We start from the raw sequence: 26,416 nt of genomic DNA on the forward strand, positions 1-26,416 counted from the left end.
GGGCAGACATGCTGTACCTGACCTGGGCAGGGATGCTGTGCCTGACCTGTGCTGGGCAGGGATGTTGTGCCTGACCCGGGCTGGGCAGGGATGCTGTGCGTCATCCAGGCTGGGCAGGCATGCTGTACCTGACCTGGGCTGGGATGTTGTGCCTGACCCGGGCTGGGCAGGGATGCTGTGCCTCACCACCCTGCGATGCAGCTTGCAAGGACTCGGGGGGTTCCTGCTGCTCCATCCATGACCTTGAGGGTCCCTCAGCCACGGCATGGCCCCACTGTGCCCCTGCCCGGCCCCGGGCTGGGGGAGGCCGTTGTGGCCGAGTCTGCTGGGCCCAGACCAAGCTCCATCCGCAGCACGATGCGTGAGGCCAGAGATTGGCTCCGGCTTTACGTCACCGAGGAGGAACGGCAGCATCAAGGGCTTTTTTTTTTTTTCCCCTTCATTTTAATTCTCTTGCAATCTCTGTCCAAAAATAACCTAAGCTCCCTCCCCCAGGAATGCTCTGCATCAGAGCCTTGGCTCCCTCGCCCCCTGTGCATTAGCCTGGCAGCTGCTGAGCAAAGCCATTATCGATGTCACAGCGTAACCTTGGTTAAAAGCACGTTTAGGGAGGGAGGGCAGTGTTGTTGCATTGTTTCGGGTGTGGAAGGGCAGGGACAGACGGGAGGCCCCAGGTTTCCTCGGCTGGGCATTTCCTCGGGTGTGGAGTGGGCTGAGCACCCCCCTCCCTCCCCGCTGCTGGGGACATCTGGGACTCTGCTGGCGTCAGGGAATGCTGCTCCAGCTGGGGCGTCCCGGTGGCGCTGCTTCTTGGCGAGGTGACAGTCACCACGCTGCCACCACGCTCCAGGCAGGGCCGTGCTCAGGGTGTCCCGAAGGCCCCCGGGGTCCCCCCGCAGGACCTTGCCCTGCCCACACCTGATGCTGGAGGGAAACCTCGTGGGTGCTCGTTTCTGCCCCCACCGGAGCAGCTCAGCCCGGAGGGGCTCCCAGGGAGCAGGGGCAGATTTTTCCCACCCAGCCCCAGGATCTTCCCAAGCTGTGCCTGCCTGCTCCGTGTGGGATGCAGCCAGTGTGAAGGCTGCAGGTGAGGCAGCCCCACCTTGTCCCCCCAATGTTCTCCCTGTTGGTTTGGGGAGCTGCCCTGCCTCAGCTCCCATGGGAGCTGCCAGGTGACAGCCACAGGTTGTTGGGCAGCCGATGGGTGAGCAGGGCACAGGCAGGATGGGTCCCCACAGACCCCCTGTCCCGTGGGGTTGGGCTACCAGTGCTCCCCCAAACTTTCAGCATGTCACCCGTGACATGGCCACGGGTCTCCAGTGGGGTCCCAGTGCCTCGGGGCAGCACCCAGACCCCCACCCACTCTGTGAGACATCACTGGGCTGGGCTGGCATGGGAAGGGGCCGTGCTGAGTTCAGAGCATAATGCTCCTGTGGGGTGACCCATGGAGGGGAGATGTCCCCAGAGCCATGCCAGGTCACCTCATGTCCCAGCAGGGCTCCATCCCCCGGGAGCAGGGGGCACTATGGGGCTGCACCAGGGCAGGGTCTGGCAGTCAGAGCCAAGCCAGTGGCATCGGGCCACCATCCCACAGCGGGGCACGCAGCATGCCCGGCCCTCACCCTGCTCTGCACCGCTGCAGCCTGCGGCCAGAGTCTCTGCAAACTGATTCCAGACATTTGAAAATACAGAATAATTAGTATCGAGGTTATACTGAACGCTAGAGCTTCCCACGGAACTACTTTATCATGTTCAAAAATATTTAATCCCAGCAATTTTCACATTGTTCTTATAAAAACAGACATGTATGAAGGGAAATGAAATGCTTCGTACAGTTTTTGGCACATTTTTTTTCTCTTTTTTTTTTTTTTCTCTTTTTTTTTTGTTTGTTTTTCTTTTTAACCGTTACAAATTACAAACACACATTCGTTGTTTTGAAAGGAAAACCCCTAAATCCCAGCTGTACACTGCAGAGCTGCACCAACCACCCCGAGCTCACCCAGCCTCCCGCGCTTGCGATTGTTCTACAAGGACAAAAGAAGGACAACCACCAGCCAAGGACGTGGCGGTGGCTTCGCTGCCCTCCCCCAGGGCTGGCTGGGGGTGACAACAGGGATGGGGTGGCCCTTTGAGGTCCGTGTCCCCACCGCTGTGTAGCTCTGGCAGGGGTGATGCAGTGAAGGAGCTCAGGGGATGGCAAGGGTGGAACTGAGGGGCCGATTTCTGCCTGTTCTGCTCCCCACAGAGCTCCTTTGCTGAGGCCTCCACACATCCCACCTGCCTCTTCTTCCCAACACCTCCACCTTCACCCCCTGCCCGGCTGTGGGACCCAGCCAGGTGCGGATCCGGGATGTGCGGAGTGGGCTGTGCAGCACAGCTCGGCCGGGCCCCTCCTGCAGCAGGAGCCAGGGAGCCCAGCCCAGCCCGCTTACCCTGAGATGCTGCCGAGGGGGCAAAAGGTGACATCCGGCCATGCGGGGTCGGGATGTTCCTGGCAGGGTGATGGGAAGTGCTGCTGGAGAGGAACAACGGGCAGAGAGCAGAGAGGCACCGGCTGGGAGCTCTGCTCACTCCAGGGCGGCTTCCAGGGTGGCTAGGTGGCACTGGTTGGTGCTTCTCCACAGAGCATCACCCCGGAGTCCTGGCTCACTGCCTCTCCACATCCAAGACCAAGTGGGAAAAGAAAGCAGCACATACCTCGTGTGTGCCGGGCTGTCCCTGCTCTCCTGAGCCCTGCAGCGAGGATGGTCCCTGCGCCGGTGCCCCCCGAGCCCCCCGGGGGAGAGTCTCACTTGGAGAGCTGGGAGCTGCGGGGTGGGACCCTGTGGGGGACCCTGCGCTACCTCAGCTCCCAGCAATCAACCGCAGGCTCTTGCAATGGAGACATCTTTAATTTTTAACAACATCAGAACCGCAAAAATCTCCCTGCGTCTGTGTGGGCAGTGCCGGGGGATGCTCTGCCATGGAGGGGGACATTCCACCGTGGAGGGGGACACTCCGCCATGGAGGGGGACACAGCAGTGCCCCCGTGCCCCCCTGGCCTCACCAGGACCCAGCTCTGCCCCGGCTCTCACTGCTGCCTGCGCCCAGGGCTGGGCAGCACACCTATCGCAGTTTAAATAGAATAAATACAGTGAAGAAAACAGTAAAATCTTCAATAGAGAGGCAAAAGGAAAGACAACAGCAGGTCCGGGGGTCCAACCAAACTCCACGTGGTCTCTGGATTAGTTACTGAGGAAGTTCTATGAGAGCACATTAAGTTCGCTACTGGAGACTCTCTTACCGCTGTCCTTATATCGAAACCTCGTATTCTCGTGTTTCCTGCAAGCAAGGAAAAGCCAGTTGAGGGCAGCAGCTGCATTTCAGGATCATCTCCCCGTTCCCAGGCAGAAAGAGAGATCCTGCATGTTGTTTTGTTCCCAGGGGAGTGATGCCCTCGCAGCCAGGACCCCACAGCCCCCTGTGCCTCCCAACCCACACGGATGGACTCGTGCCCTGTTGCTCAGTGCTCCCACAGCAGCCTGGCTGGACTCATGCCCTGGCTGCCCACCCAGCCAAGCCCCTCAGGAGTGTCCTCAGCAGGGACAGGCACAGCAGGACTCACCCCTGTCTCGTAAATCGGGTTGTCAAACTCCGTTTCTACCGTGATCTGGCTGTAGGGGTGGGAGTACATGAGGGGCAGGCGGAGGCTGGAGTAGTACCGACACCTGCAGGGAGAGGTGGAGTCACTGGGCTGCACGGACCAATTCCAGACCAGCCCCATCTTCCACATCCCCCCATCCCAGCTCCTCCCTGGGCACCCCAGAGCACTCCCAGCACCATGCCCGGGGCGTGTGGCTGGCAAGGGCGATGCTGAGCCAGCCCTAGCCATGCCCCCCAGCTCTGTGCCAGCCCCCTGCAGCCCCACCTGGTGAGATAGATGTACGCTCCTCCCAGCAGCAGGGAGATGATCAGCACCGGGATGAAGATGGCCAAGGCCATGTTTCCCCCCTCGAGCGATGTCTCTGCAGCAGCTTCTGCTACTGAAAGGACAAGATCTATTATGTCGGCATTTGCAGGCACCGTGTGATCCCCTCTCTGCCTCTCCCTCTCCTCCCAGGCTCCACCAGGATCCTGCACATCCAGGAAACCCATGGCACTCACCTTCCAGAGCGTGTTCAAAGCTGTCTTGGTTCACTGGAAGAGAGATGGAGAGTTACTGGTCTGTAGCTGGGTTTGACTGGGTGCTGGAAGCTGTTGCCTGCTGGGGAACCCAAACCTGGGATCTCCTGCCCCATTGGGTCCCAAACCACCCTGCGAACTCCCAGTTTTTAATAAGCTCTTGGTGTCTGTAAGCACGTGGCCAGGACTGAGCACGCTGGGCTGAGCAGAGCCCAGATCCAGGGAAGCTCCAGGTCTCAGCTGAGTTCAGCTCCCAGCTGGGGTCTGCAGCCAAACCAAGGTCCCTTGGCTGTCCCCTTGCCCCCGTCCCTCTCCCTGTTACCTTTGCAGATGGGCAGGGGGCCGCTCCAGTGGGATGGCTGGCCCAGGATGCATTTGATGGTCACCTCCCCCATGAGTTCAAAGCCTTCATAGCACATGAAGGTCAGGGACTCTCCTGGCAGGTAGAGGCGCTTATAAAGAATTTGGTACCCGTTTTCTGGCAGCCCCGGGTTATCACAGGCAAGTGACTCCTCAGCTGAAAGGGAATGAAACACACCCAGGGTGAGCCCAGGGCTTGGGCTGCCGAGGGAGAGAAGTAGCCTGAGGGCAGTGAGGAAACACCCAAGCTCTCCCTTCACTCTGCTTCCAGGTAGCTCAAGGCTCTACACCACCTCCCCGCAGCTGGGCAAGGTCCTGGCTGCAGGAAAGGGCTGCCCAGGACTCCCAGAGAGGAGTTGGACTGCAGGGGAGCAGGAGAGACCAGCCGGACTTACAGACGCAGTGCGGGAGCCGCGAGGTCCAGATGGGGGTGCCGGTCTCGCGGCTGTAGCAGGTGAGCAGGGAGCTGCCCTCCAGCACGAAGCCGGGGTTGCAGGTGTACTGGATGGTGGTGCCCACCAGCAGCACCGGGTCTGAGATGAGGCGGGTGGAGTGCTCCACCTCCCCCGGGTCCGTGCAGTACATAACTGGGGACAGAGGATGGATGAGCGGGGAGACCCTCGGAGCAGGGAACCCCTTGGAGCAGGACCGGTGCTGTTACAGGGTGTGGGACAGGGACAGCAGCACCTTCCTGCTGGGGCACTCACTCTTTTCACAGAAGGGGGGGTCGCTGCTCCAGCTGAGGTCCCACTGGCAGGTGAGGGTGTCACTGCCCACGATGTCATAGCCCGGGTCACACTGGTAGGTGATCTTGGCCCCTCTCACCAGCTCCGTGTGTGACGTGGTCTTCCAGCCGTTCTGGATCTCAGGCAGGTCGGAGCAGGAGTCGTTGCGGGACACCTCTGCAGCCAGGAGGGATTCTGGCTGTCACCCATCGAGCAGGACCCCGCAGCACAACCCTCCTCAGAGCCACCACAGCTGGACACATGGCTCTTCCCAAGGGCCTGTCCCTCCCCACAAATGCCGTGGCCATGGCTAGCAGCTGGTCTGCGGGCAGCATCCCCTGGGCACAGGGAAAGGGCAGCAGCGGGGGACAGGGGCTCTTTGAAGCCTCCCCAGTCTTGACTCTAGAGGCAGGTAGAGGGCTGGGCTGGTGAAAATGGGGCAGTGTCTGTGCTGGGGTCAGGACAACCCTGGAGCACCAGGCTCAGCTCTGGCTGTGGATACAGGAGAGGTGCCAGTGCCACGGTCATGGCACAGCTGGTTTGCTATGGGGAGGATTTGTTCCTTGCTCCTCCCAGGCTGGTTTGCTCAGGGGAGGGGTTATGCCCTGCCCTCCCCAGCCCCGTGTGCTGCAGAGCACCGAGGAGGGCCCTGCAGCCTCCCAGGTGCTCTGCATTGCAGCTTGCTGTTTGTCGTAGCCAGGGCTGTCAGCAGTGCGAGGAAAACATGCCTGGAAGGAGCCTGGCAGGGGAAGCAGGGTGTGGGAGAGGCAGCCAGAGGCCACAGGCAGCTGTGGGGATGGAGTGCCCTTCCCAGTCCTTGTCCCTGCTGTGGGCACCCACAGCCCCAGCCTGGCAGGCACGGCTGCCCCGAAGGACAGTGGAACAGATGTCTCCAGGTGCAGTCTGAGCCCCTCTGGAGCAAAGAGATGGGAGCTGGGAACATCCATCTCAGGAGCCCACCCAGGGACTGGCTTCAGTGACCACCCCTGCCATCAGCTCATGCCTGACAGGGTGTGTGTGGGGATCCTGCATCCCAGTTTCCAGCAATTCCTTTCCCTCTGGGCCACAGCAGGGCTAACAGAGACCAAAACTGCCTTGTTGCCAGCCTGAAGGAGGGGAGACATACAGGGACACCCCATAAGTGACTGACCCGAGACCTGCAGCTGGGCTGGGGGTTCTGCAGGAGCTGGATGGGATGTGGAGGGGGTGCGCAGTGATGCTCCCTGCTTCCAGACCCAGCAGCTGGACAGTCTGGGCTGGCCGTGTGTCACATCCTCAGGCCAGCACCCCGTACCTATGTAGTTCATGATGAATCCTTGCCCTTTCCCGAAGATGAGCCCGGCAGGATCCGAGTGGAACTGGATGGTGAGGTCGGGGCTGGAGGAGTAGAGCTTCTGGGAGCCGCTGCTGCCAACGTACTGCCCCAGGATGCGGGCGGAGAGCTCGTCCCCGTCGTAGATGGTGAGGATGTCGCTGTTGGTGATGTTCAGGCTGAGAGGAGAGTTTGATTAGAGAGCAGCGTGTGCCGGGAGCCCGGGCAGGACGAAACATGTGGGGCTCAAGGGGCAGCCGGTGACCTCCCACCGGGTCACCTCCCTCCGGGGGTTCGAGGCCGGGCGGTGCCGGCGGCTCCCGGGACCCCGCGCTTGGAAGTGCCGGTCCCGGCGGTGCCGCGCTTGCCCCCGCGGCCACCAGAGCGCAGTGGCGGCCCGCGGATGGCGGGGACGGCTGGGGACACCGGGCAGCGCCGGCTGCAGCCTCCGTCCACCCCGGGGATGCGGCTGCCCCTGAGCCGAAAGGGGATGGGGGACCTCGTTCCTCTCCCCCCGCTCCAAGGCCAAGGGCAGGGGATGGATGCACACGCCACGGCTCTGGTGATGGGAGGGTTCTCTGGGTGCCCGGGGCTGGCAGAGTGGGTGAACGACCACATCAACCCCAAGGGTGGGCACTGACACCCCTTCCCTGCTCGCTGTGCTGCCGTGTCCGTGTCCCAGCAAGGCTCCCCAGGGCTGGGAGCACGGCCGGCACCAGTGCGCTGCTGCCTGGTGGCACAGGAGGGACTGGGACAGGGACAACCCTCCTCCCCTTGCCCAGGGGCAAGAAGGCTAGAGGAGAGCACCAGGATGCTCCCGGCCCCACAGGAGACACTTGAGCTGATCCCCAAACGTTTTTTTAGGAATGTTCTTGGAGGGAGCCCAGCTAATCCCCATGGCAAGCTGACATTTGTAGTAAATCTCTGCTTTCTGTCAAACACGATTTTCTCAGTGACATTTATGCCTGATGATTTCAAATCACTTGGCCTCCAGTTCTGCTCAGCCCGAGCACCCCACGGAGCTGGGAGAGGTGTGCTGGGAGCTCCGACTTGGGAATTTATGGGGAGCTTTAAAATCTTTATGACTCTAAGCCTCTACTTGAAACACGTCCTCCTCTTGAAAACCCAAAATAGCATCAAAGGAGGCTCCCGCTGCAGCAGCAGCATTACCATGCCAAGAGCTCCCAATCTGACATTGGATCCTATTCCCTTCTGACCCCGGCAATTTTAACCTGGGCTTTCTGGGTGGCTCCACTCCCTTACTGCCTGTATTTCACATCCATCCCAAAGATCAAGCTGTTTCCATCTCACTGATGCTCCCAGGCTCTCCTAACCCCATGTGACCCAGCTCCTGACGTGCTGGGTGTCACCCCAGTAGCACATGGCCACATTCTGCCGTGGCACCACTCCCTGTGGAGAATTCCAAAGCCACTGGAGCAGCAATTAACTGCTGCTGTGGATGGTGTAATGGTGCTTTGCACTCAGGGAGCACCATTCAGTCCTGCCCAGGGTGCCAAGTGCATCAAAGGGGATTATGGAAGCTCTGAGGGGGAGAACAGGACATGGCAAGGCTCTTCCCTGTGAGGGAGGTGAGGCCCTGGCACAGGGTGCCCAGAGAAGCTGTGGCTGCCCCTGGATCCCTGGAAGTGTCCAAGGCCAGGCTGGACGGGGCTTGGAGCAACCTGGGACAGTGGAAGGTGTCCCTGCCCATGGGAGATCAGCTGTAAGGTCCCTCCAACCCAAACCATTCTGGGATTCTGTGATTCCATTGTGGCGCAGATCCCTCGGGAGAGGAGAGCGGGATACTGCAGCAAAGCAGGGCAGAGGCAGACACTGGGGTCCTGGGCTACTCACAGCTGGATGTCCAGGAAGAGCCGCTTCTCCTCGCCCACGTGGATCCTCCAGATGCAATCCTCCCCCTCCGTGTAGGGCTCCGGCCAGTTGGGGGACAGGATCACCCCGGCCACGGCAGTCAGCTCCCCTCCACATGTGGCTGTGGGGGCAAGGGGTGGGCAGGGCTCAGCGGGGGCCCAGGGGTGCTCACCCCACACCCAGCATGGCCCAGGGGCAGGACTGACCTCGGCACAGCGGCTCCGTGTCATTCCAGTAGGGGTCCCGCATGTTGATGCACTCGATGATGGCAGGGCCCTGCTCCAGGGAGTGCCCAGGGTCACAGGTGAACTCCACGGTGGTGCCCAGGTTGTAGGTGGGGTCGGAGGTGGTGAAGTTCCCGTTCTGGATGTAGGGCTCGTAGCAGTGGCCGCGCTCGAAGGCTGGAAGAGAACCCCGTTAGCTGTAGGGACATGGAGCTTCTCCCTGCTCCCTGAGCTTCCCTGGGTGACCCCCAGGCCCTGCTGCTGTCCCCATGAGAACCTGACCCCTGCATCCCCACCCGCATGGATGGCCTCTTCCACGGAGTGTTTACAAGCAATTAGGATCAACAACAATTTATCTGTTCTGAGCCGTGCAGGCCTAACCAAACCCCACTCCCGTGGTGGTGGATCAGCTCTAGGGATGTGCCAGGCCGTGTTTCCCAAGCTGGAGATACCAAGCCATCCACCCTGGAATTGCTCTGAGTTACTGAGCCTGCTCAGGGCCATAGGGGTCCTGTGGGAACGATCCTGCAGTGGGATCCACTTAAATGACAACGGGAGCTACAGACGGGCACCAGGACTGCCTGTGCTGGGGACAGCCGGGACCCTTCCTGCAGCCACGAGTCTGCAGCTGCCCCCTGGGGCTGGGTGTCCTGGCTGAGCCGGGCACTGCCCTCGTGTCCCACCACGGGGACACAGCACCTTCGAAGCGGATGTTGAAGGCCGTGGCGGCCGCGGGCTCCTCGGCGAGGAAGTCGATCCTGATGGAGGAGCCGTCGCTGATGACGCCCTCGAAGGGGACGCTGTCGGCGCGCAGGGAGTCGTAGAGCACGGCCGAGCGGTTGGTGTCCCCGCTGTACACCACCATCCTGCAGGGCAACGGGGAATGTCACTCGGGACAGCGTCCCTGAGTCCCACCCGGACACAGGGCGGGTGAGGTGGAGCAGCTGGGACCAGCTGGGAGCTTCCAAAGTTTGGTATATTCTGAGCTCTTCTCTCCAAGACAGACGTGGAGGGGCTGGAGCATGTCCAGGAAAGGGAAGGGAACTGGGGAAGGGTCTGGAGTACCAGGAGTGGCTGAAGGAGCTGGGAAAGGGGCTCAGCCTGGAGAAAAGGAGGCTCAGGGGGGACCCTGTGGCTCTGCACAACTCCCTGACAGGAGGGGACAGCCAGGCGGGGTCAGGCTCTGCTCCCAGGGAGCAAAGGACAGGACAAGAGAAAATGGCTTGTGTCAGGGGAGGTTTAGACTGGATATCAGGGAAAATTTCTTCCCCAAAAGGGCTGTCAAGCATAGAAACAGCTGCCAAGGGCAGTGGTGGAGTCGCCATCCCTGGAGGGGTTAAACAACCATGTAAATGTGGCACGTGGAGACATGGTTTAGTGGTGGCCTTAGCAGTGCTGGGGAACAGTTGAACTCAATGACATTAGTGGGCTTTTCCAACCCAAATAATTCCATTTTTCTATATTTAGCACCCAACAAAAGGCCCTGCTCCTCACTTATGCAGAAGAAGCCCCCTGGAACCCCCTGGAAGCTCTCTGCAGTCCCAGGGCTGTGGGGAAACAGCTCCTGGATCCTCCTCACCTGTCCTTCTCGGTCAGCAGGAGCTTCTCGAAGTGCAGGTGCAGCTTCTGGCCCGGGGGGGCCCCGATGGCCCACACGCAGTACATGCTGCCAGACTGGTTCCCGCTGTAGCTGGGGGACAGCACGCGGCCGATGGTGGCATTGTGGACTGTCCCTCCACAGGGAGCTGCAACACAGAGCACAGCCCCGCTGGGATGGGCATGGGGACGGTGGCATCTGTGCTCCTCTCTGCCCAGCTCTCCTCAGAGTCCCCAGTGCACAAAGCTCTTGTCTGGCTCTGCTTTGCTCTGTCTGTACATATTTATCCTCACAAATGTGTGTTTATACTCACACACGCCCATAAAATCTTAATTTCCTTTCCTTTTGCTACCTAACGAGGGGACAGATTCTGCTGTCACTGCCTGATCACCTCAGGCCGTGCTCTGTGCAGGACTGGGCATCACTCTCACCCCCTCCCAGGACCACATTCATCTCACAGGGCAAAGAAAGGGACTCATGTGTTCCTCAGCAGAGCCCAATTTTCCATACCCCTGGGGCTGGGATGTGCAGGTACCTGAGCAGATGGGCTCGGGGTTGCTCCAGTGCGGCCGGGACGCGTTGATGCAGGTCAGCATGCGAGGGCCCTGCAGCTCGTAGCCCAGGTGACAGTGGAAGTGAGCAATGCCACCCGAGTGCAGATCCATCACCGTCACGTCTCCGAAGTCAGGTCTCCGTGGGAAGTTGCAGCTCAGCATAAACACTGGAACAGGCACACGTTGGGAGCTCAGGGCTCAGCTGCTCCCAGCCACCCCGTGGGGACATGCTGGATGTGCCCACATGTCACACAGACCAACGGCAGAGCACCACCAACCCCCCCCTGCTGCTGCTTCCCCACCTGTTACTGCTCTTGCCCAGACCCAGTTTCTATTTTAAAAATAATTTGCTGGAACTCATTTATTTTTTACAGCTCTTCGAGGTAAAAAATAGACTGGCAGTGTGAGTGTGTGCAGGAGGAGCTGCTGCACGGGGACAGAAACAGGGCAAGGCGAGTATGAGTGGCACAGCCAGCACCGGGGTTGGGGACATCTGGGTACATTGAACCCTCCACCTTGGGCACAACACCTCAACCCACCCCAGGCGATGCTCTGGGCACGGGCAGAGGGTGAAACAGGAGCGTGGCTGATCTGTGAGGGCACAGTCCACCATCCTCCCACCCATGTCGGGGACACACCCACCCTGGTAGTGGAGCTGGAAGGTCCCCACCACGTCGTCCTGGAAGGTGCGGAAGTAGACGGAGATGGTGTTGGTGGGGCTGCGGATCACCTGGCCCTCCACCAGCAGGGTCTGGTTGGCCAAGACCACCAGGGCGTCGCCGTCCACGCCACGGATGGACAGCACCTCCCCATCCGACAGGTTCACGCTCTTCACCTGCGGGGAGCAGAGCCCTGTGAGCTGTGGGGGCAGGGTGGGGGCCCCGGTGGTCACATCCTAGCCCTGTCACACAGACCCGCAGAGCATCACACCAGCACAGTGCTGCCACCAAACCAGGGCACTCCTCAGGGTTTGGTGCTCACCACCCATCCCGTGCTCCAGGAATCTTCCCCAGGATGCCTCACCCCACCGGGGAGTGCACGGGGAGCCACATAGTGCATCTAATGAGTAGTTCCAAAAGGCTTTAATTATTATTTGGAAAGAGCTGAGCAGTAACCTCACATTTACATTTCACGTCCATTTAGCTTAATAAATGGGCTCGTATTTCAGCAGAAAGATGCTCATCAGACCGTTTGTTTCCCTGAGTGTGTGAGGCCCGGGGCTCTATATTTAGCACCAGCCCAGCCGTGATTGGGAGCGCTCCCGACGATGTTGTGACTGGAGGGATTTGTGGCTCTTGTCACCACCGTGCCCACCTCCCCCTGGCACACAGGGCCAGGATGTGCCTGGCTCCAAGGGCACTGCATGGAGCCACCCTCAGCCCTCAGCACCCTGAACCTGCTCCCGAAGGAAAATCCCTGGAAAAGCCCATTCCTCGCTGCAAAGCTGAATTAACATCCCCAGGCTGGTTCAGAGCGTGCCTGAGTTGACCCCAGCCCGTGTTTCAATCCAAGAGGAGCTGATTGTGCCTTATTTTGCAGCTGGGTCCTGGCAGGGAAAAGCATTGTCAGGAGCATGGGCCAAGTGCAACTCTGGTCCCCAAGCTGCCCTGGGTCATTTCTTCTTTTCCAGATGTTGTCCCAAAAAAAGTGCCTCCCCAGCATGGCCAGCACACACTGCGGCTGCTGGGATGGCTCAGATCTAATTATTAAAAAATGGGATGAATTAGGCGTTATTTGGGTGAATTATTTGGAGTCCAGGGATCTAAGTGGGCTCCATAAAACACCAACAATTCCCCCCAGCTCCCACTGGGACAGAGCTTTGCTTCCCCAGCTGGGTCTGGATCCCCGCAAAGGGGATTTTTCCAAGATGTTTCTAGCAGATTTTGTTCTGCAATCCCTTCAAGCCAAACCTGTTCCCCAGCTGGCTCCCTCCACTGATGGTGGCACCACACACATGACACGGAGCCAAATCACTCCAGGAAACTGGGAAGGGGATTCAGGGGAGCAGCTGGAGCAGGCAGAGCTCTGCAGAAGGGAGGAGGCTGGGGATCAGTGCTGGGTGTCACGGGGCACCCCCTCGGCTCCACCATCAGCTACCCTCGGTAAAGCCTTGAGGAGCAGGGTGTCACCACGAGTGCCATTCCCTGTGCCAGCACCAGGCTGGCACTCCCAGAGGAGCCTGGAGTAACCAGCGAGCTCAGAATATGCTGTGGCCCCATGCCAGGGACCATCAGCCCAGCGAGAGGGACCATATGTGCGAGCTCCTGCCAGGGGCTGGGAGCATGGGCTTGGACTTCAATCACAGCCTGCACCGGCAGCAGCTCCTCCAGAGCCTGGGGAAAGCAGGAGGGATCCTCGAGTCAGGCTGCCAGCCTCGCTCACCCACTGGAAAGCCTCTTTAGGGAAATTCTATTTCCTGACAAGAAGATTCAAGAATTTTAAAAATAAATAGAATTTCGCGAAGCATTCGGAGAGCTGGCTGCTCCCAGCTCCCAGGGCTGCCGTGGCACAGGCAGGGACACGGCTCTCCCTGGGATGCTGTGAGGGGTGCAGGGGTGGGCAGTGAGCTGAGCAGGGACCCTGAGCTCTCACACAGCCTGAGGCAGCTCCCAGCCTTTCCCAGGACCATGCCTGACATCCAGGCTTTGTGTCCACTCCTCCCCAAGGGCAGATTTCCCTGCAGTGAGTGGGGGTCTGGCTCCAAAGGAAGTGGAGGGTCCCTGTGTCCTCCTGAATGGCTCCCAGTGCCGGCAGGAGCAGTTCTGGGCAGGGCTGGAATGCTGCAGGCATTTCGGCCGCCGCCAGGCTGTCCCACAGCCCCTGCAGTGAGAGGTGACTGCCCACGCAGGGGTTCCTGTGCCAGGGGCTTCTCTTTGCTCTTGCAGATGCCTTTAATGAGATTCCCAGGGTAAGAGGCAGCACCTCCCTGCTAGAGGAGCTGGGAATCAAATCCAAACCCCTCTGATGGGACCCCAAACCCCACACCCTGGTTTATCCAGAGCCTTCCCTTTGGAATTCACCTCTGAGCCCCGAGCCCGCGGTGATGCAGCACAGGGCACTGCCAGCTGCAGATGAAGGCATGCTCCACCAGCACCGACCTGCTGTTGTGATTTAATTTGTCTGAAATGCTCCGAAGCATCAGCAAAGCGAAATGCAAAGCTTGGGGGGGGTGGAGAGGCCAATTTTATGCTCCATTAAAACCTCAGCTCGCAAAGGAGTGAGGTCAGCAGCGGTGTCACCTGATGGATTAAGGACAGAGGCGAATTTACAGCAGAGCAGCCTGTCTTCAGCACCCCGTGGATCTGAGGAGACAGTTGCCGTGTCCAGTTACTTTTCCACTGCCTTGGAAAAGTGACTGAGCCGCTCAGACTCCCCAGTGCTCAACCTGCACCACTGCTGCTCCCAGGGCAACCTCCCCACCAGGGCTGCCAGCCACAGCGGCCTCGTGCCCTGGGGGCCAGCCCTTGCCTGCACGCACCAGGGGGACAGTGGGGGCAACCCCGCTGGAACTCCTGCTCCTTTTAATGCTCACTTTCAATCACACAAATTCAAAGTGGAGGGATTTTCATGGCATGCAAATGGTGACGTGGAGAAAACGCAAGAAGAAAGGATTGCAGGGAGCATGGGCATCCTGGGATGGTTTGACCCAGAGAGCGTTTGGAATGTGCAGAGGCCCCTGCCCTGCTCGCTGCCTCGCCAGGCTGAGGGATGCTCATTTTGGGGGGAGCTGATGGTGCACATCAGCCTGGGTGAAACCCCCTGCTCTGAGGAGCTGCACCCACCAGAGAGGGAACCTGGGCTGCCCTCCTGGGCTTCCAGCACCCTCGGGGCCACCCAAACCCCTCCCAGCAAATGGGGGGTGCAGAGAGCAGGGGGCTGGTGGCCCCTTCCCATCAAGTGCCGTTTTCACAACCTGCTGCCAGTGCCTCTTGGCTGAATTAATTGCATGACATTTAAAAGGTTTGGTCATCCCTGACATTCAGGATGTTCCAGCTCCATCCCAGAGTTCATTTATTACAAGAGCTCAGAAAAATCTACTTTTTCCCTGGAAAGGGGTGTTTTATCAAGTGGGCAGAGATGCCCAAGGCTGTGGGCGCTTGGCATCATTTGCTGCCGTGACCAGGGGGGTCTGGCTGTGGGGATGCCCCCCAAGGCACAGCTCACCTGGAGCTCGACGCCGTAGCCGGTGTAGACAGTGACGTTGTAGGTGCACTGCAGGTACCCGTGCAGGGGCAGCGGGGGATAATCTGTGGAGTCGATGTAGCCCTCAGGGTCATGGAAGCTCATGCTGCAGAGCACTGGGGGGACACACAGCCGGGTCACACCGAGGGACAGCCACCTGGCACTTCTCTCCCATACCGCAAAACCCAGCATCCCAATCCCTGCTCCATCGGTGACCCCATGGAATCACAGAATCCCAGAGTGGTTTGGGTGGGAAGGGAAATTAAAGCCCGTTTTTTTCCACCCCTGGCCATGGGCAGGGACACCTTCCACTAGCCCAGGTTGCTCCAAGCCCCATCCAACCTGGCCTTGGACACTTCTGGGGATCCAGGGGCAGCCACAGCTTCTCTGGGCATCCTGTGCCAGGGCCTCCCCACCCTCATAGGGAAGAATTTCTTCCCAATATCCCATCTAACCCTGCTCTCTGGCACTGGGAAACCATTTCCCCTTGTCCCGTCACTCCAGGCCCTTGTCCCAAGTCCCTTTTGAGCTCTCTTGAAGCCCCTTTAGGAACTGGAAGGGGCTCTCTAAGCTCTCCCTGGAATCTTCTCCCACCTCTCCCAACCTTTCCTCATTGGAGAAATATTTCATCCCTCCAACCATGAAGTGCATGCAGAGCAGAAGATTTTAGGCAGCCCCCAAACCTGGGTGGTGACCTGATTTTGGGGGGCTGCCTAAACCCAGACATGCTCCCCACCAGTGCCATAGCCCCGTGCTCAGCTCAGCTCACCCGGGGTGGGCTCCGTGGTTGTGACGGTGGTGGTGACGATGGTGGACGTGGTGGTTTCCTGGCTCTCCTCCGACGCGGAGCCGTGCGCGTCCCTGTCCGCGCTGTTTGTTGGGGTAACGGCAGCGCCAGCGGGAGCCGCGGTCGGAGCCTCTCCGGCATCCCCCGTGCTGTCAGGGAGCGCTGGGGGCAGCGTGGAAGGGGACATCTGCAGCGTGGGGCGGCTGGTGGTCGTCTGGTCCCCCCAGGGCAGCTTGGGGGGGCTCCGCTCCGTGTCCTCTGCTGGCACCCGCAGCTCCGGGGCGGCCGTGGGGAGCCTGGAGCTCCGTGGGCTGGCTGAAGAGGCAGCTCCGGGGGGCCCTGCCAGGGTGGGCTTCAGCCTTGGGTGCTTCCTTCCTGTATTTACTTGCTTTAGAGTCGGTGGCTTTTTCTTAACAGGGGAAGTTTGTCTGGCATCGGGTCTGGGGGCAGCGGTGGCCATAGGCAGGACGTGGCTCTGCAGCAGCTGCGTGGTCTCCTCCGCCGGCGCGGCAGCGTCCTCCGGGGCTGGCAGCAGGTTGAGGGCAGTGCCCTGCCCCAGCTGCCCGGCTCCAGGGTCTGAGCCCACAACATGCCCAAAATCCTCAGCGCCACCAGTCAAACCCGTGCTGTGCCCGAGCTCTGCAGCCCCACCGCCCATCTTCTCCACCGGCTCATCTGCAGTGAGAGGGTCCGGGCTGGCCGGCACCAGCGCTGCCCCTGATCCGCTGTCTGAAAAAAAACAGGGAAAAGTGGGATTTGGGCAAAGCTGGGCATGAAATTAGAGCTGTGCTGCTGGCGTGAAATCAGCCCCCAGGAAGCTGTGGCTGAAGGAACACCCACCACTTCCCGAAGAAGGAACAACCGGCCCCCACAGCACAACACACCCGCCTTGGCAGAGTCCCCTCAGGCACCGTCGTGTTGGGCAAACCCAACCCAACATTTGTTGGGAACAGGGATGGCAGGAAAGAGCGAGTGACCAAAGCTGCCCAGCACCGCTCTGGCCAGGGGGGTAATTGCATAAATACAGATTTATCCAGCACCCCGAGGTGACCGGGCTGTGATCCATGGGCTGGAATTCGCCGTGAGCTCTGTGAGATGCCTCAAAGAGCTCCAAGAGCCCGAGAGTCAACGCTTTCCATGGAAACAGCAGTTGCCAGGGAAAGCGCTTAATGCACGGTACTTAAAGACCATAATTCCAGCCCCCTCAGCTCCCCTGGGAGGGTTTGGAGCCCCCAGAATGCAGGGTCCCTGTCCCTGTGTGGGCATGGTGGGTCTGCAAGCCCCCAGCCCCACTGCTGGCTTGGGGCTGCCCGGGTTCGTGCTCCCCTTTGTGGCTGCACACGAAGGCACTGACTGACCCCTAAAGCAGCTGGAGCTGCTGTGACGTGCCCGTGGTGGCAGCCAGGATGTGTGTCCACCACGGTACCAGCTCCCCATGGGATGGGGGCTGGAGCAGCAGTCCAGGTTTCCTTCCCAAGCAGACTCCTGATAAACCTCAGCTCACCTCGGTTGTACGGGTGCTTTAAACAAAAGCACAACTCTTGGGTCACATTTAACTTGATAATTTCGGTTTCAAATTCTGCTCATTATGGTAGGACTGGAATGAAAAGGGGGAAAGGAAAAAAAAAGGAGCTTTTGGATGTGAATCCTGAAACACAGGGACACTGCTGGGTGACACTGGCTAGGGGAGCTGAGGGATGGGGAGCAGCCTGTGCAGAGGGACCGAGCAGCACTGAAAACTGACTTTGCTCCATCTTCTGGAAAATAGAAGCAGTTTCTGGCAAGAACCAAAGATAAGGAACACAACAGTCAAAGGCTTGTGAATTAGCCTGAAGGATGGAGCTGCAAAACTCTGGCAGTCCCTTGCACTGCTCCTTGGTCCAGGAGAGTCCTTGGACACTCCTGGTGCCTGGGCTGGGCCTTTACCCCTGGGATAGCCGAGGACAGAGCTGTGCCTGCCCCCAGCCACTGCACCCTGCTGCAACCACCAGCAAACCTGTCCCGGCCCCCGAGGGCTTCCTGGCCTCTCCTGATGTTTCCCACAAGTTAAAGCATTAATTCCTTAATTAGCAAGTGGTTCAGCAAATCCATCACCGATTCCCTGAGCACATTAGGAGACATTTCACACACATCATCTGCAAACACCAGCTTGTGTCGGCTCTGAATAATCTCCCCGCAGGAAGGTTGGGTGCCTCGATGTACCCACACTTCTAGGGGGGCAGACAGGGAGCTTCCACACCCTCTGCTTGTTTTTCGATGTCTCTGCTTCCTTCTCCATCCCACCCTGGGCTGATCCTGGCCTCCATGGGCACCCTGCCATGGGCTGTTGGGGGGAAACATCCCCAAGGCCATGCCAGTGGCAGCTCTCCTTCCCTGAGAAATTTTGCAGGGCTCTCGTGGGCTCTTCTCGTCCTCTCACATCCCAAGCCCGGGATGAGCAGTCGGTGGTTGCTCTCCCATGGCCCAGGTGACAGTTTTAGGGATCTGCAGCAAAAGGTTTTGTCCATGACAGGAGAAGATGGGGCTCTCGGACAGAGGGGAGGCAGCGCAGGCCTGGGAGGGGAGGGGGCTCACTGGCCAGTGGGACATGCTGGGACACTCTGGGACACTCTGGGACATGCTGGGACACGCTGGGACACAGTGGGACACACTGGGACATGCTGGGACACCGGCTCACAGCAGGACAGCCAAGGATTAAACCTGATGTGTTCCCAAAACCACCAACCCAGGATCCCCGGGTTATTTGTCATGTGAACCCTAATTCTTAATGGATTGTGCCTTTAAACCATATTTTCTGCTTTCGGAAAGCTGACTAATTCCTTATTAGATCCTTTGCCAGGATGCATTTACTTGATTCTGTCCTTAACAAAGCATGAAATAAAACACTCTGTAAAGCGACTCCTTAATGAGACACTAAACACGCCGCAGTTTGTAAAGGGCAAATGCGCATTCCAGGGGAGTGGGAGAGGGCGGAACACAGCCAGGCTGGAGCAGGGGAGGGGGAGGCACATGGCCCCAGCATCGGGGATCAATAAGGGCTTATTCCTCGTTATCAGAAAGAGAATTGGTTGTCGATCTCAGCTCCTGACTGATCACCGCCCCCAAACCCGAGCTGTGCTCCAGCACCTCCCTGGGCTGCCAGACCCTGCTCCCTCCCCATGGACCCCGGTGTTGCCCCCACAGCCCCAGTGTAGCCCCCTGCCCACTCATTCCTGCCTGGAGCCCATCTTGGGAAGCAGAACCGAGTATCCTCATCCTTAAGGAAGGACTGAAGTGGGTTTCCAGGGTGGGCTTTGGAAAGATCCTTTCCACACTGATCTGAATTCCAACAGCCGTTCTGCCACCTCCAAGGCCCATGGGGCGATCATGGACCCATAGGGGGCTGGGCTGGGGCCAGGGCCGGCAGAGCAGGACCCTCCCCAGCTGCTGAAACCCATCCTGCTCCGCACAAGTGATCCATTCAGAGCTGCTGGAAGAGAAACGGTCACGTTTGACCTTGATCTAATCTGCTAAAGCAGCTCTGGAGGAAGTAGACGCTATTGAGATGAACAAGGGGTTTATCTTGTATCTCGATCAGGAGCTCTCCGCAGGCGGTTCGGCACTGGAGAGCCTTCTCCAAATCCATGGAAACCTCCGCGGTGGCCCTGCCGCCCTTGCTACTCCCGAGCTTGGCACCGGGGGCTCTGTGCTCTGCGCGGCAGCGTGGGCACAGCGGCTGCTCCTGCGGCACGGGCCAGGCACGGCCGGGACACTTTGGAGCACAAAGTGACCTTCACGCAGAACGACAGCTCGTCTGCAGGTCTATTCTGGGCTGTGCCTGGTGCCGGCTGTGTGCAAACACCGCGCAGGAAGCTGGGCTCCGGGGAGGATGTCTCCAACCAGCCTCAGCCCCCGCGGTTTATACTTAGCCAAGGAGGAAGCGCCAGTGCCGAGCCTGGGCTGCGTGTGGGAGCTGCCAGCGGGGCACAGCCCCGTCCCTGGGCTGGGGTGGTGGCACCAGGCTCTGGAGAGGCAGCAGGACAGGAGGAGTGGCAGGGCAGGAGCTCCTGGAGCATCTCCTCTCACCCAGACGCAGCACTGGGTGTTGGCAGGGCACCAAGCACCCGCCCACCCGGGCAGCACCAAACCCATCCTCCCCAGCCCCAAAGCTTCATCCCCTTGTGAGAGGGTCCCCGGGACCCCCAGCCAGGCCCGTGTCCCCTGGGCAGACGTGGCCAAGGCGCGTGTGCTGCTCCAGAGGTGCTGCGGCTGGAGAGCACGGGCAAAACCTGATTGCCGAGATACCTCAGCCAGAGGGGCTTAGAGGAATTAGGGAGCTGCAAATGCCTGATAAAAGGATGCTGGAATAACCACAAAGGCCTCGTTCTGCTGCTGTGCTCCTGAAAGAGCTGGAGCAGGAGTAGCCATATCCCAGCTCCCATTACTAATGCCGACGTTATCGCCGTGAGCACTCGCTCCAGGGAGGGCAGCTGGATCGCTCCAGCTCAGGAATCACTCTCTGGAAGGGTTTAGGATCTGATTGTAACAGAAATGAATAAAGCTGATCCAGGCACTATTAATGGTGGTGTTCAGCTCTGCCTGTGTGATGGGCTCAGGAGGGTTCATGGGTGCTGGGCTGTGCTACTCCTGCCCGGAGCTGCTGCCAGCATCGCATCCAAGCCCTCATGGAGAGCTGGGATTGATCCTGCACTGCCCAGCACCCTCTGCACGCAGGCTGAGATCCTGGAGTCGCCCATTCCCACACGGTCGGTGCAGGAGGGTTGGCAGAAGCCGCTCTGGGAGGAACGGGATCACTCCTGCTGGGGATGAGTTCATTCAGAGCTGATCCAGATCTTGGATAAAGCAGGGATGTCGAGGCCAGGTCCTGGTGTAACCCTGGATCACCAGGGTGGGAAGGGGCACCCTGGGCACCTCCTGCTCTCCCACCTCTTCCCACACCAACCTCCAGGGCATGCAACACACATTTCACCCTCAGGGAGGAAAACAGAGGGTTTGAGTGGGAAGGAGGATCTGAGAAAAAGCAGGTTGTATCCATCAAAACACTTGGCTGTGATTGGTTTGGTTTAAGATTTTAAAAGCTTTTGGCCTTGAATCTTGAAGAGCAGAAAAACCTTAATTGAAACAATCTTTCATTCTCCAAATGTCCCCGCAGGCGGATGCAGCCTTTAAGGCAGGAGATGTGAATCCCAGGTTTTCCTGCAGTTACAATTTCAGCCGATTAAGTTTTTCCAACAGGAAAGAAAAAAAAGTTTTCCTCAAGAGCATCCTGTCAGCTCCCCCTCTAAGCAAATAAAACCGTAGCAATCCGATCCGGCTGAGTCATCCCCGTGGGAGCTCCGGGAAGCGCAGCCGGAGCTGGGGCTGCCCGCGGCACCGGGAGTTTCAGCGCCGCTTTCCTGGGAAAGGTGAGGCAGGGACGGGAGGGCTGTGGAGGGATTTCAGCCAAACATTCCCATCGCAGTCGGAGAAAACAGAGAGCCGTTCTCCTCTGTGGCACAAGGGTGAAGGAGCAGTGCCCGTCCCTGGGTCTTGCCCAGTGCTGGCGACAGTCTGGAAATGCTGGGAGCCTCCAGACTCTGGTCTGTCCTGTGCAACGGGAAAACCTGGTCTGTTCCAAAGAGCAATTTATAGGAGATGATCCAGAAGAAAAAAGATGCCCAGCTTTTGCTCAGGAAGACCGTGCAGCAGAGGCCAAGAAAGTTTGGAGTGGTTTTCCTCCCATTCCAGGGGGCACCTGGCTGTCCCTCCTGGGCTGTCCCTGTGCGCCGCATCCTCTGCAGGGCAGGTGTGACCCACACCTCGTTGATTTGATGCCGCTCTGGATCAGGCTGGGATACAGCTGGGTGCTGGGATTCCTGGGGCAGGAAGGGGTCAGGACGCTTTTCTTTCCATTCCCATGAATTTCCCGATGCCACAGAGACTCCGCTGGCCCTGGGGAGTTTCGGAGCTGCTTTAAAATGCTGTTCAATTGCCCGTGTGCAGGGGTTTATTTATGCTCACAGGACTGTGGTCTGAATATTTCATTTTAAAATTTACATCTGTGTCACTCGAGATGCTCAAATAAGGTTGCCATGGAAACCCCTCATTACTGGGTGAGGATGCTGGCAGTGGTGCCCAGCCCGAGGAGCCGTGGCCGGGAAGGACCAGCCTCTGCTCCCGCTGCCCACCCAGCTCCCATGCCCAGCGGCAACCTCGCCTCTGCTGGGAAGGGCAGAGAGCAGAGAATCGTGGAATCATCGAATCCTGGAATGGTTTGAGCTGCAAGGAACCTTAAACATCACCTCATGCCATGGGCAGGGACAGCTTCCACTAAACTCGCTCCAAGCCCCATCCAACCCGGCCTTGGGCACTTCCGGGGATGGAAGGGAGGGATTTCACTGGCTCCTGCTGCCTGTACCAAGGGGCTCAGGGACCTGCTGTGCTGGCAGGGGACACGGGGCTGGGACATGGTCCTGGGGGCACCAGACACCCACACCCACACTTGGTCCCAGCCCTGGGCTGAGACAGGGGGGAATCCCCCCGAACCGGCTATGGGTGAGGAGGTTCCTGGTCTGGATGGGAGCAGGAGGTTCAGGCTCCACTGCTGCAGGTGGGGGCAAGATTCCAACAGCAAAACACTCCTGAAAACCTGATTTAGTGGCAAATCGATCCTGTTTGTGCCTGACTGGAGAATCCACGCTGCCTGTGCCTGGCTCGCTCGGCTGGGGAGCAAGGACACCACAAGGAATGAGGGAATTAAACTCGCAAACCTCTCCCCCTTCTCCCTGTGCTTGGGAGGAGCTGTAACTGCTGTAACGATCCACACAGGCCTGGCAGATGCCGGCAAATTACACACTTCTCCAAGCTAGGAGGAAAATGGATTTTCCTCCCCACTGCTGCTTCATGGAGCTGGAATCAATGAGACTTTGACTCCCCGGCATCTGTTCTGGCCACGCACGGGCATCTGTGGCTTTGGGGCACCTGCCCACGGTGCCCTGGCTCCACAGCCCGTGTGTCCCCAGCCCTCTCACTGCAGCGTCACTCCCAGCACAGCCCAAATCCCCAGGGATGAGCCCAGCTCATGCTGGGAATTGCCCAGCTCCTTCCCGAAGGCATGTGGGAGGAGCAGCAGCAGCAGCAGCAGCAGCTAACGAGGAAGAGGAATTAAAGAGGCTCATCCAATTTATGGAGGAATCAAGAGATTTGCAGCATGGCAGTGACACAACCTGTCCCGTGCTGACTGGTCCCAGCTGGATCCCACTGCATTCCCAGCTCCTGGGAGCAGGAATTATCCTGATATTCCGGACTGGTAGGGACCAGGGAACAGGAGAGCAAAGCCATTAGAGAGAGAGGAACTTTGATGCAGGTAATAATTTGAGTTTATCATGGGGTTTTATGATATCAAACATAAGAAAAGCATATCTGTGCCTTGTCACAGGCAGACAGACCCAGCTGAAAGGAATTAACAGGCTGGGTTCAAGGGGAATTCGTTTCCTTTGGAAGTTCATTAGGAAAGAACTTTAAAGATCATCCAGTGCTACCCTTGCCGTGGGCAGGGACACCTTTCACTAGCCCAGGTTGCTCCAAGCCCTGTCCAACCTGGCCTGGGACACTTCCAGGGATGGGGCAGCCAGAGGGATGAAGGAGCGGAGGAAGATCCCTCCTGTGCCTCTCCCAGACTCTCCAGCTCGGATGTTCACTCCTCAGGGCCTACCTGGGGAGAGGAAATTGAGTGTTTTGGCAGCTTTTCAGGCTACAAATTGAAGAGGGGGAAGAGAAGCTCCTTCTTTCTTCACCAATCATCCAGCCCAGCCGTCTACATCAGGGCATAAAATTAAATGGGTTCCTAAAGAGAGAGTATATTTAGCTACAAAACCCCGTTCTAGTCAGCTCTCTGCAGCTAAAATAATTAATCTCCCATCACTGTTAAGATGCAGCAGAGCAGATCTGGAGAAGTGAGTGCTGGGATTAACTCTTTGGGAGCAGCTCAGCCCTGTGAGAGCAGCTCCTGCTGCGATGCCGCGGGAGATCCTGGGGGCTCCTGGGCACTCCTGGGTGTCCTGCCTGGCTGGCTCTGCTCAGCTGTGTCCCTGCCATGCCAGCGCCTCTCAGTGCCAGTGCTGCACCAGCCAAGGGCTTGACTGGGGTGCTCTGCCCTGGCACTGCCTCTTGCGTGATCCCCAGGAAGGATGCAGGAGTGGGTTCAGCCAAAATCCCTGCTCCTGGGGGCACTGGGAAACACTTTCTGGAGACACAGCCCTAAAACATCTGGAGAGACAAAGTTCAGTCTGATGACAACAGCGGACTGTTCCTGTGTCTGGCCACAAATCACTGACGGGCTCATTCCCAGGCAGTCACATCCACGGAATATGTGACTGTCCACAACCTCCTCTGCTGTTCCACCTGTCTGCAGCTCGGTTTGATTTGATTTCCACTCCAGCACTGGAAATCTGAGGTGACAACGTGATGCTGGAGGTGCAGGTGAGCAGAGCAGCATCACAGCCCAGCTCTCCCTGGCTGGAGCAGCCGCAGGATTCGGCTCCTGCCTGAGCTCCCAGCACAGCCCCTGCAGCGGCTGGGGGAGAGCTGAGCTGCCTCTGCTAAATCTGTTTGGCAGCTCTTTATATTTCTTTCACAGGATGTAACAGGAATCACAGCATGGCTCCAGTCCAGACTCAGAGAGAGGAGCAGGGACTGGCAGCACCTCGGGGGTGTCACTCGTCCCCCTTGGCAGCAGGGCAGGACATGGCCTCAGCACTGCTGCCCATGGCTGCTCTCCTCCCTGGATTTGTCCAGGGATACCCCAAAAGATTTTGGGTTCTTTTTGGCGTGTCCCAAAAGCTGCCCTGGGGCATCTCAAGGCAGGATTTGAAGCCCATCAGGTGCTGCCCGCCTTCCCAAGGTGCAGAGGTGCCTCAGAGCAATGAGGGTGGCACAGGTGACAGCTGGCACAGGGCACACACAGTGTTTTCTGCTCTCTCCATGGACTCCTCCGGGCTGTTCCCACCATGGGGATGCAGCCCCCGGGATCACACCGTGCAGGCAGCGGAGCTGGAGCTGCTCAGGATGAGGGAAGGGGACAATCTGGGCATTCCCCATGCCCCAGGCTGTGCTTCAGTCCCCTGCACCTCCCAGCCCCTGTTCATTTCTCGTTCCTGGGGGAGTCTCAGCTCTGCCTGCACGAACAACGTGTCAGGACAGGCGTTGGGATCAGTTTGCAGGGAGAATCCTTTTTTCCCAGGCAATGATTTTCTTTGCATTCTCTCCCCTCACTGAGGCCGTGTAGGAACCGTGCAGGAACCAGGGCTGCCTGGTGCTGCCTGGTGCCCTTGAAAAGACCCTGTTGCCTGCTCTGAAATGATGCAGCTCCGGTGCCTAATGATTCCTGACAGCTCGGGAAGGGCCCCGCTGCTGGCAATCGGGAAGGCAGGGAAAGGGAGGGTTACTGATGGCTGTGGTTATTACAGTTATTGGCCCCCATCGATCACAGGCACGGGCTGTGCACTGAGGCTGGCAGGAACTGGGGCACAGTGCCCCGTTCCCGTTCCCATTCCTGCTGCTGGCCCCGCGGGACCTGGCACGGCTCAGAACTGCCCAGGATGGCTGAGAGATGGGGCACACTGGGCTCCCAAATGCTCTTCCACAGCCTGGAGTAGTGCCAGATGTGATCAGACAACCACAGAGTCCAGAATGGTTTGGGTTGGAGGGACCTTAAATCCGTCCAGTTCCACCCCATACCATGGGCAGGGACACCTTCCACAGACCAGGTTGCTCCAAGCCCCATCCAGCCTGGCCTTGGTGAAGGTTGTCACCCCCTCCATTCCTTGGTTTTTCCTCCTAAAAAAGCAATAACCTGCATTTCATTGCTGCATTATGTCAGGCCAATTTGGGGGTGGCAGCAGAGCAGCTCCACTGGCACATCCTGCCAGCAGCTCCATGTGGGAATTGCAGCCCCCAGCATGTCCCCGTGTCCAGCCCTCAGATGTGCCCCTGCACTGGCTCACTCCTTCAGAAAGGAACCTCTTCCCAAACAAGATGTGGCTGAAAATCAATTCTTAACTTCTTAAAAAATTTTTTCTCACTAAAACCAGAGCCGTTCTGGGGGGCAGAGCAGCAGTTTGGGGCTGGCACAGCCTTCACCCCCCTTCATGTCCCTGCCCCTGAGACCACCCAGCCCACCCTGGGCCCATCCCTGGGCTGCTGCTGGTGTTTCTCAGTGCTCACCTCATTCCCAGTGACACGGGTTTTTATATAACTAATTGTCAGCTCTATCAGCCATCAGTGATTTGTGTTTTAAAGATGGCCTGGCAGAACTAATTCCATCGCCGCACAATGCTGTGCTGGATGATGATAACCCATGTACAGCTTCTCCCACGGAGCCTCATGACGAGCTGCTGCGCTTTATTTTAATTAATACAGATAGCAAATATATTTTCATTAGCCCTCAGAATGTCAGAAGAGAAGCAGGGTCCTCCTGCATGGTGAGCAGCAGCTTCGCTCCTGGGGCTGGGTGCAGTGCCCAGCCCCGCTGGGTCCCCTGCTCCAGCCACCTCCACATCCCCCTGCATCCCTCCACATCCCTGTGCATCCTTCCCCATCCATCTGCATCCCTCCACATTCATGTGGGCACCAGCTGGGCAGGCACAGGGCAGAGTTTCCTCCC

The 26,416-nt window shown here is 58.7% G+C and overlaps 1 protein-coding gene across 2 annotated transcripts in view; it reads right to left on the reverse strand.

Annotated features, from left to right (window-relative positions):
* Positions 1-2,872: 2,872 nt before the first annotated feature.
* SEZ6L (seizure related 6 homolog like) overlaps positions 2,873-26,416 on the reverse strand; it is a 34,589-nt gene continuing 11,045 nt past the window's right edge. The window contains exons 2-17 of one of the 2 annotated variants that reach the window (XM_042034965.1): positions 15,757-16,503; positions 14,970-15,103; positions 11,448-11,640; positions 10,787-10,972; positions 10,234-10,399; positions 9,354-9,520; positions 8,637-8,831; positions 8,413-8,551; positions 6,541-6,737; positions 5,229-5,423; positions 4,917-5,108; positions 4,484-4,678; positions 4,144-4,176; positions 3,908-4,019; positions 3,605-3,707; positions 2,873-3,321 (exon numbers count right to left, since the gene is read on the reverse strand). In XM_042034965.1, coding sequence (XP_041890899.1) covers positions 3,292-3,321; positions 3,605-3,707; positions 3,908-4,019; positions 4,144-4,176; positions 4,484-4,678; positions 4,917-5,108; positions 5,229-5,423; positions 6,541-6,737; positions 8,413-8,551; positions 8,637-8,831; positions 9,354-9,520; positions 10,234-10,399; positions 10,787-10,972; positions 11,448-11,640; positions 14,970-15,103; positions 15,757-16,503 — 2,984 coding nt within the window. In that variant the 3' untranslated portion in view covers positions 2,873-3,291. Of the gene's footprint in view, positions 3,322-3,604; positions 3,708-3,907; positions 4,023-4,143; positions 4,177-4,483; positions 4,679-4,916; positions 5,109-5,228; positions 5,424-6,540; positions 6,738-8,412; positions 8,552-8,636; positions 8,832-9,353; positions 9,521-10,233; positions 10,400-10,786; positions 10,973-11,447; positions 11,641-14,969; positions 15,104-15,756; positions 16,504-26,416 lie in introns of both variants that reach the window. The other variant, XM_042034964.1, reaches the window with a different exon arrangement.

Source organism: Corvus kubaryi, unplaced genomic scaffold (assembly GCF_017639235.1).
Source record: "Corvus kubaryi isolate FWS band 111438036 unplaced genomic scaffold, C.kubaryi_AGA036_p1.0 37382, whole genome shotgun sequence".
Classification (NCBI taxonomy): domain Eukaryota; kingdom Metazoa; phylum Chordata; class Aves; order Passeriformes; family Corvidae; genus Corvus; species Corvus kubaryi.